General features: G+C 44.6%; 1 protein-coding gene across 1 annotated transcript; it reads left to right on the forward strand.

The window, feature by feature from the left end:
- The first annotated feature begins 939 nt into the window (after positions 1–939).
- LOC142429334 (antiviral innate immune response effector IFIT1-like) lies at positions 940–8,889 on the forward strand. The gene is made up of 2 exons (XM_075534405.1): positions 940–1,088; positions 5,467–8,889. The coding sequence occupies exons 1-2, from the start codon at positions 1,084–1,086 to the stop codon at positions 6,890–6,892; spliced, it is 1,431 nt and encodes a 476-aa protein (XP_075390520.1). The 5' UTR covers positions 940–1,083; the 3' UTR covers positions 6,893–8,889.
- The last annotated feature ends 1,161 nt before the right edge of the window (positions 8,890–10,050 follow it).

Genomic DNA, 10,050 nt, shown 5'->3' on the forward strand with positions numbered 1-10,050 from the left:
TAGATAACCTGTATGATTAATTTTTTAAAAGAAATTTCATTTCTACAGAATCTTCTGATTTGCTCATGTCTCTAGAAAACCATGGCTTAACAATAGGATGATGTGTTTTCTTTGAAGGACACATTTGCATGTACAAGAAAAAAGGAACAGGCCTCTGACTACCAGTATCCAGTCCACAGATGTGCAAGATTAGTAAGACATGACCTGTCATAAATAGAGCAAATTTGGGTTAAGAGTCTAGCTTAGAGATTGGCAGAATTATATACAGTTAGAGAGGAACGTTGGTGATATAGTGGTTACTAATTGGGCTGTGATATACATGGTCAGCAGTTCGAAACCATCAGCAGCTCCTCAGGAGAAAGACAGGGTTTTCTACTCCCATCAACAGTTACAGTCTCGAAAACCCACAGCGGGGACAGCGGTCGCTATGAGCCAGCATTGGCAGTGCATATACAGTAAAAGGAGCACCCCCTGCTTCCTGATGAGGAAACACAGATCCAAATGGCAGCCACGACTTGCTCTCATGTACACAGGCAATTTTCAGGGGTCTTCCTGTATCTCGGAGATGCACTAAGAGAAATATCCTAGCTTCCAAGTCTCAGTAAGCTCAAGTAGTACCCCCCCCAAAGGAATTAGCATATCAATAAAATGGCTTTTCACCATCTTCACCCACCCAGCCCCCTTTTTTGAAATAAAACTTTTTCATTGTGATTTGGGTGAAAGTTCGCCGAGCAAAATTGCTTTTCTGTTCCACAATTCATAACATTTGACACTGACTTCAATCTTGACAATGTAACAGCACACTCCCCATTTCCCTTTGGTTTTGAACAGTTTCGGAGCAGAAGTCAGATAGGCATCAGGCTTAAGTTTCAGTTTTGACTCTAGTTTCATTTTCCACTTTCAGTTTCCATTTTATGTTTACAACCTCCATCACATGCATGATCAGCTGTTAATCTATTCCCTTATATATAGCCTGTGCCCGGGCTTAGATTTGTCTGAAAGCCCTTTGGAGGGACTAGCTCTCAGAGAAGTCCAGCAAGCTGAACATAACAGTGCAGAACTGCTGCCGGCTTCACAGCAGCCATGAGGTACAGACTTCTCTTCTTCTCTGTCTTTGTGCCCAGAGTTCGCAATGGGGGGAATTGTTCGTGCTATCTCAACAGACTTGGTCTCACTGGGGTTAAGTTTCCTAGTTTCTATTTCAGCATTTGCTTTTGGATGGAATGTGTGTTGAACTGTGGTGTTTTGTTTTTTAACTGTGTTATTAATTCGGTGACTTTAATTTTTGTTAGCATTGCTTTGAAGATATTTTTTTATCCCATGCTACATTGCTCATAGAAGGGGGAGAAGTAGGAGAGGGGAAAGATTAGCAGAAGTGAGACAGTGATGGCCAAATCAGTTCTGTCTGACGGAGGCAGAGAGTGAGGGGCTGGTCTGGGTAGGAGCGCTGTCCTGTACCGACTGATTGCTCACCATGGTGTAAAAGGAGGACCCACCAGTTCTGCAAGCTCATCTCTGGTGCCTCCCAAAAGCCCCATGGGAAAATACTGTGGGGATATGGTCGGAGGAGCTCTGTCCTGGAGAATAAGACCTTTCCTTGTCCAGCTGCACCGCTGGGCTCCTAGGTCCAGCACAGGACACCTGCTCCTCATAAGTGAAACTCTCTTCAGAGTCCCTACATCCCCCTCTTCAGGGGACTGGCCTGGAGTTCACTGCACAGGAAATCAATATCTTTCTTACCTGAAGGATCTTATGTGGCAATTCTAGATTGTCCACATGGAATCTCCATTCAAATAACCCTTGATATCAGCGAGGCGGGAAAAGGCCACTGTTAGTAGCAACTTTGAACTTTCCCTTCAGTGGTCCAGTGGGAAACTTGGAAGGGGGCAGAAGTCCTAGACCATGCACGGCCTCGGGCCGGGGATGAACCCCCTCCTCTCTGACCAATAAACAGGTGAAGTGGGTCTCCAAAACTCATTAACATGGGATATAGTAGCAGGTATCACTCCTGACTGCCTGTTACATGCCTGCCTAGCTTCTAAAGGTATTGTATAAATTATTTGATCATCAAAACAAATTGACAAGGCAGGTAACTCGTGTCGTGTTCATCTCATTTTGTATTAAGGCACTTTAGATTTAGAGAAGTTAAGATCACTCAGATAATAAAAGGAGCTGAGATATAAACTAATTTCAATGACATGATTTTTAATCCTGAAACCAATCCTGCTCAAAAAGCTACAACTGGGTACACATGTCATAATTTCTAGTGGCACAATTAGCTTTTTATTTTAATGGTTTTGTATTTATTTTTGAATGTATTTGAACTTAAATGTGTAATTTGTAGATTTCAATTTAAGCTTATAATAAAATTTTATTGTTATAAATTCACTTAAGACAAATTCATCATATTAGCTCATTTAAGTGACTAATTCAGTAGCGGTAATACACTCACTGTGTAACCTTCTGTTCCAGAACCTTTTCATCATTTCAACAGGACGTCCCATGCCCACTATACTGTCACTCGTCATTATTCCCTGCCTGGCAATCATTAACCTGTTTTCTGTGTCTGTGGATTTGTCTAGTCTGGATGTACAATTATGAAAGCTTCTTCAACAAGGCCATAAACATCGAATAGGGTTCTCTAAAGTGGATGATACTGACAGCTAGGGGGGGTGCTGCACCAATCCAGGAAGGCTGCAGTACAAACGTTTTTAAATTGCCAGAGGGGCACTGAGAAATGTTTTAAAGGAGGGCTATAAGCCAAATAAATTTGGGAACCTACGAGCAGGAGAAAAATTTGGAACAAAATTCAAATCAAAGACCAGATTTACTGGTCTGACAGAGCCGAGAGGTATGGACTATGCCCCCTAGACATCCTTTTAAATCAGAACCAAAGCTATTCTGGAAGTTCACCAAACATTAAACCCCCGAAACCAAACAGATTACCAGAGAGTTGACTCGGACTTGTAGGCCACAAAGCTCTATGCAGCAGATAATGTCCACGTCCTCCCTCGGAGTGGCAGGTGGGTGCTAGCCATTGATCTGTGGTTAGCGGCTCAACACTTACTTGACAGCACCAGCAGGACTCCCTGGCAACCAAAGATTAGACTGGCTTATGCACATGGACTGTGTGCCTTACAGTGATCAAGTGTAGGAGACCAGCTGGGCAAACAGACGCCTAAAGGAACAGATGAGAAGCTAGAGAGGGACAGGAAGGTTGGATCCATGGAAATGAGGGATGAGTGCAGACACAGTGTGGGGATTGCAATCAGTGTGATGAAGCAATATATTGAATGGGCAACAAATTTGCTCTGTAAATTTTCCCCTAAAACAAACAAACAAAACTCTCACTGCCATCAAGTCAATGCCCCCCTCACAGCGACCTCCTAGGACAGGGTAGAATGGCCTGAGTGTCCGGGCCTGTCACCGTTCACAGAAGTAGAAACCCCATCTTCCCCGCAGAACAGCAGATGGTTTCCAAGTGATCTTTCAGACCTCAGCCTAATGCATGCCCACACTGCCCCCCCCCCCCCCCGAGCTTGCGTTCCCCCTAAAGCACAGGAAAATGTTTGTTTTGAAAGGCTCTGACAATCCATGATTGCAGCTGTTGGTATCCTCGCCTCGTTTACACTGTTGCCATTCTGACTAGACCGGTTATCAAGTGCTGCTCCTTTAATTTGTCTTTCCCTATGGCTAGGAGGAAGAGCGATCCCAGAGGCAGCGGGGCTTATTGGCTAGGTGGAGCCCAGGAATCGTAGCGGTCAGTCGGCAGAGCAAAACCAAAAAACAGCTGCTGTGCAGAAGAAAACTGAGGTTTTCTACTTCCCTCAAGAGTTAATCTAGGGTCAGGGTCAGAAAAAAAAAGGAGTGGGGAAGTTAATCTGGGAAACTCACAGGAACAGTTGCCCGGTAGGGTTGCTATGAGTCAGAATCGACTCACTGGCAGTGAGTTTGGTGTTTTGGGTTTTTTGATTGGCTGTGTCATTGGCCCTGATGGCGCAGTGGTTAAGCACTGATCTGCTAACCAAAGGCCGGCGTTTTGACCCCACCAGCTCCTCTGCAGAGAGAAAAATGTTGCAGGCTGCCCAAAATGGCTCCCACCGATACCAACTGCTGCGTAGCCGAGTCTGATCTGAGCAGCCCAATAGCGGAGGAGACCAATGCCACGGAGTTTCCAAGGATGTTATCTTTACAGCAACCTTCATAGGCAGTGGCGAAGCCACTTGGTGGGAGAACTACGTGGCAGTCTGCGTGTGTGAGATTACAGCCTTGGAAACCCTCCGGGGCAGTGCTACTGTTTGCTAACATTGGAAAGGACACAACAAGAAAGAGATTTTTGTTGGTTATTGTGGGAAGCTGAGATCGGGAAGAGAGAGTTTATGGACGAATCCTTTATTCTCATATTAAGACGCCTGGCAGGCTGGATTGCTGGGGTGGAGGGAGCCTTCACCCTTGTGAGTAGGAGATGAGTCCCAATCACATTCTCTTAATTAATATTGTTCCTGCTATACCCTCCCATAAAAGTGCTACCTTAAAGGTACCCCTTATAAGCACAAGGCTCTGTCGGCGACAGCTCTAACTATAGGAGCAGACATGTGCTTTTGCTCTCTAGGCTCTGAAGACAGCCCTGCCCTGGCCACTGGTTAGGTTACTCCCCCTACGTACTCAGGGACCTTTAGGGTTAAGGTACAGCCCACTCTGTTATGTATGTGGTGGCCTGTAATTAAGGGGTCTTATACACCCCTAGAGTATATATAAGCCTTGGTTGGAAACATATTCTCTCTCCACGTGGACCTGGCTCCTGAAGTCCAGGCAGTCCCGGAGGTGAACCCTTGCCTGCTTTATGATTTGATGTCTCTTTAATTTTACCCCTCAATTATACAACCGCTCATTGGCCACATTCAATTGTGGGGCTGGTACCCCACAGTTTATATCCGCTATTTATTTATATTTATTCTGCCATAAATGATCTATTTGTGCAGATTTCTGTTGGCCTTAGTCCTATAGCCTTATTTAGTTTTCTGCTTAACTTGCTTAGGGTACCTTGGCTATATAAGTTTCCATTTTTTTTCTATGATCATCTACCTATTGCCTCAGCCATTTCCTAGTATTTGTATTGTCTTCGTGTATTACATAATTGATCTTGGGTCAACAGGGAGGGAGTTCTTTGTTGGAACTGCCCGCCACCCTTTGCGTCCCTCTTTGCTTTTGGAATGACTGCCATCCCTGGGCCACAATGCGACTCATTAAAAAGGTAACTCTCTCTGGATCATAAGTACTGGGGCCAGTCTGTGCAGTCAAGCAAACTGCACTCAAAGACCTTAGAGATGTTAGACACACAGGGATACTAATGATCAACGAAGTAGGTGTGCTCCTGGAAAGGAGGAGAGTAGGAAGCATTTTATCTGCCTTTGGTTTATCAGCGGCCCTTCACCTAACAAAGACCTTCCGCTTTTGTTTCCTTAGTCAGCACGCTGATGAGCACTGGCTCAAGGAGAGTCTGGAGCAGTTGAGATGCCACTTCACATGGCAGTTAATAATTGAAGACGAGGAAATGCCTGATTTAGAAAGCAGGATTTTGGAGGAGATTGAGTTCCTAGACACTCAATACAATGTGGAAATACACAACCTCCTGGCCTACGTGCGGCATCGGAAGAACCAAACTGAGGCAGCCCTGGAGAACCTGCAAAAGGCTGAAGAGCTCATCCGGCAAAAACATGGTGACCAGTCTGATGTGAAAAGTGTGGTTACTTGGGGCAATTATGCCTGGGTGTACTACCACCTGGGGAGAGTGGCAGAAGCTCAGACTTACCTGGGTAAGGTGGAGAAGACTTGCAAGAAGTTTGAAAGTCCCTCCCGCTATAGGATAAAGTGCCCCGAGATAGACTGTGCTGAAGGATGGGCCTTGCTGAAGTGTGGAGGACAAAACTATGAACAGGCCAAAGTCTGCTTTGAGAAGGCTCTGGAAGCAGACCCTGAAAATCCTGAATTCTGTACGGGGTATGCAATTATCCTGTATCGCCTGGATAGCGTCAACAAAGACACACAACGAACTGAGCATTCTCTGCTTCCCCTGAGGAAGGCTGTCAGGTTAAATCCAGAAGATGTACTTATTAAAGTTCTCCTGGCCCTGAAGCTTCAGGACTTAGGCCAAGAAGAGGAAGGGGAACAGTACATCGAAGAAGCACTGACCAGCACATCCTCCCAGACCTATGTCTTTCGACACGCAGCCAGGTTTTACCGAATAAAAGGCTCTGTGGATAAAGCTCTCCAGTTATTAAAAATGGCCTTGGAGAGAACCCCTGACTCTGCCTTCCTGCACCACCAGATTGGGCTTTGCTACAGGGATCTCATGATTCAGATGAAGGAAGCCAACAACAGGCAGCCTAGAGTGCAGAGCAGAGCAAATGACAACATCATCAAATCAGCTATATTTCATTTGGAGTATGCTGTGAAGCAAAAGCCCACCTTTGATGTTGCTTATGTACACCTGGCAAGTATGTACATAGAAGCGAATGATTACAGAAAGGCAGAAGAGACTTACCAAAAAGCATTCAAGATCAAAGCCCTTGATGGGGTGAAAAAGCAAAAGTTGCATCTCCAATATGCCCGGTTTCTGGGATTTCAAAGGAAAGATGAGGATGCTGCAATTCGCCATTATTTAGAAGTAGTCAAAATAGAAATCGAGTCATTTACCAAGGAAAAGAGCATCAGTTCACTAGAGAAACTGGCCTTAAGGAAATGTCAGAGAAACCCATCTGATGCGGAAAGTTGGGGCCTCCTTGGATTCATCTATAAAATGAAAGGAGAAATAAATGAAGCGCTGGACTGCTATGAGAAGGCCATCAGGCTGGCTACTGACTGTGAGCTCTCTGAGAGAGGGAGTCCCTAGGCACTAAAAGACCAACCATTGTCGCACTCAATTTGATTTTAGGCCAATATGTCATTAGTTCTCTTTCCTGCACACTGCATTCAAGAAATGTATTATATAATTCACTGGGGTGATAAGATGCTTGAACAATGCAAGCTGTATTCAGAAAAACACTGAAGGAAAATAAAAAGGTCTATGTAACCATTTGTGAGAATGCTACATACTAGATAAAGCCGTTTGGAAAAAATTGCATCAGAAAAAAGACTGGGCTTCTTCATATTAACACATTGAATCATTCATTTTATCAACAAACTTTTTTTGTGCTAGATGTTAAAATATCTGAGCATGACTGATATTTTTCCCAATTCTCATACAGCTTACAGTCTGCAGATGTTATTTTTGCTATATGTAAAAGTCAGATTTAGAAATTAGGCATGTGCATCTTTGGGGGACCATTGTTTTAACACAGATCCTCCCAAGGAAAGTCCCAAATTTTGAATCTGAAATTAATTTTCACACCAATTGTAGTTGCATAATCTCATGTCAACTTGAAGATATTAAGAGTGAGGGGGTGGAGTCCAGCCTGTCAATCACAATGATCAACATATAAACCCCTCCAAGAGGGGCAGATAACAGAAAGTGGGTGAAGGGAGGAGACAGCAGTCAGCGTAAGACATGAAAAAAAAATTTATCAAGGGTTCATGAGGGACGGAGGGTGGGGGACTGGGGGGGTGTTTGTGAAATGAGCTGATTCCAAGGGCTCAAGTAAAAAGAAAATGTCTTGAAAATGCTGGTGGCAACCTATGTACAAATGTGCTTGACACAACGGATGGATGTATGGATTGTGATAAGAGCTGTAAGAGCTCCTGATAAAATGATTTATAAATAAATAAAGTGTATGTGCTAGAGGTCAGACAGAAGGTGTCACAAATCAGTAAAGGCAAAACCAAGTCTCACCACTACTAACTCCCCCAGGGGGAGAAATAGCAAATCGCTGTTGGGTAACTGGCCAATTCTCTAGCCTTGCAGCAACTATCACCAGTCACTGCCACCCACTATTTAACCAGGGGGTCCTCAAACTACAGCCCCCCGGGCCACATGTGGCCCACGAAGGACATTTATCCAGCCCGCCAGGTATTTTTGCCCCGTTTGTTTTTTTACTTCAAAATAAGATATGTGCAGTGTGCATAGGAATTTGTTCATAGTTGTTGTTTTTTTTAAACTATAGTCTGGCCATCCAACGGGTCTGAGTGACAGTGAACTGACCCCCTGTTTAAAAAGTCTGAGGACCCCTGAATTTTACACCAGCAACAGTCTTTGGATTAGGTGGAGTATTTGCGTGAGGTGTGTCTGGCAATGTCCAGGGATCACAGTTGTTTACTGTGTCTTACAACCTGACCCTACCTCCGCATCCTGGCTTTTCTACCCTCTGGAAGAGAGTTCGGTGCTCCCAGCAAACCAAAACCAAACTCACTGCCATCAAGTTGACAGAACTCACTCAAGTTGTCTGACACATAGCAACCGCATAGGACAGGGAAGATCTGCCTGGGAACTTCCGAGGTATCACTCTTTACTGGAACAGAAAGGTCCGTCTTTCTTCCAAGGAGTGGCTGTTGGTTTTGAACTTCTCACCTTACAGTTAGCAGTCTAACTCCTAATCACTACGTTGCCAGGGCTTCTTTTACTGTAAGCACCCTGACTGTCCCACACTTTATTGGTACCGGGTACTGTGGGAGTCCCCACCCACAAGACTGTAAAACTCAAGTTTGGGACAACCAGGAAGTTTAGGGGAAAAAAGAAAGAAAAAAATAACAAAGAGTAAATGTAGGAATCCGAATACTCTTTTATATTGAAACATCCTGGCTAAATCCGTACATGAATATCTTCATGTATCACCCAGAGATCCCTTTAAATGGATAGTTGACTTTCAGGAGCTTGCTATGCTCATGTAAATAGCTAACAGAACCTGGTAATTCTACAACTCTTCTTGATATGATTGAATTATTGAATTGTGTGACATGGATGAAGTACCAATAAAAAAAACTTTAAAAAAAGTAACAGAACCTCAGTACTCACTGCTATCTGATCGACACTGGCTTTTACTGATCCCATAGGGCGAAGTAGAACTGCCCTCTGGGTTTCCAAGACTAAATCATTATGGGAGCAGATAGCCTCATCTTCCTTCCTCTGAGCAATGGGTGGGCTTGAACTGCTGACCTCAGTCTTAGCAGTCGGATGTGCAACCCACTACACCACCAGGACTCCTTCACAACCTCAGTGGATGCCTTTATTTAGAGTTCCTCCCATTCAAGGCATTCTCAAAGTGTCCAGGAAAGGTAATGCAGTACACTTCGATCGGGTCAAGCCTGATCACTGTTAGAGATAACCTAGCCTAAGGGATTGATAATTGATGCCTACACATCACTGCAAGCTCCTCACATCACATTCTGGCCACCGAAGCTACCATTCTCGTGATGCTGCTAGAGCTGGAGAAGTGTTTGGATTCAGTGCAGCCTACAGCCTGGCTCAGGTAGGATTGCCTCCCCTCAGCCTGTGGCCCCAGGTCTGTGTCTTATGCCTCACCGTACCAACTGCAGTGCAAGCCATCTCCACCCATGCTGAAGAGAGCCACTCTGTCTCAACAGTCCCTCTCTACCTACTCTTTAACCCAGAGACCCCTTCTCCTGAGTCCAGTCCCATCCCTAACTTTTCTTCATACTCAGCTCATCTTCCTCTATCCGACGTCAGTGCCCTATCCCTCCCAGGCTACACTGTGAGGATTCATTCCCTGAAAATTAGGGACATAAATGGGGGAATCGGTGGTTCTCAATGTAGAAAGTAAGAGTGATGCTCTTCCCCAGGGGACATTGGGCAATGTCTGCAGACTTTTTGTTGCCATGACTGCGGAGTGCCACAAAGCATCCAGTGGCCAGAAACATCCTATAATGTACAAAGAATTCAGCAGCGCAAATGCTTACAGGGCCAAGGTTGAGATGCTCATTTCTTCGAAGTTATTCAAAGTGTCCATTTATTCAGAAATCCTGCCTACAGATAATCTAGCTACAGTTTCCGTTTCCCAAAGAGATTTTAGATCAGTTTCTGTTTCCCCTTTATGTAGCTGCTGTTTTTCATGCTGATAAGAATAATTTCAAAAGACAAGAAAGGCCTGGTTCTGCCCA

Source organism: Tenrec ecaudatus, chromosome 16 (assembly GCF_050624435.1).
Source record: "Tenrec ecaudatus isolate mTenEca1 chromosome 16, mTenEca1.hap1, whole genome shotgun sequence".
Lineage (NCBI taxonomy): Eukaryota > Metazoa > Chordata > Mammalia > Afrosoricida > Tenrecidae > Tenrec > Tenrec ecaudatus.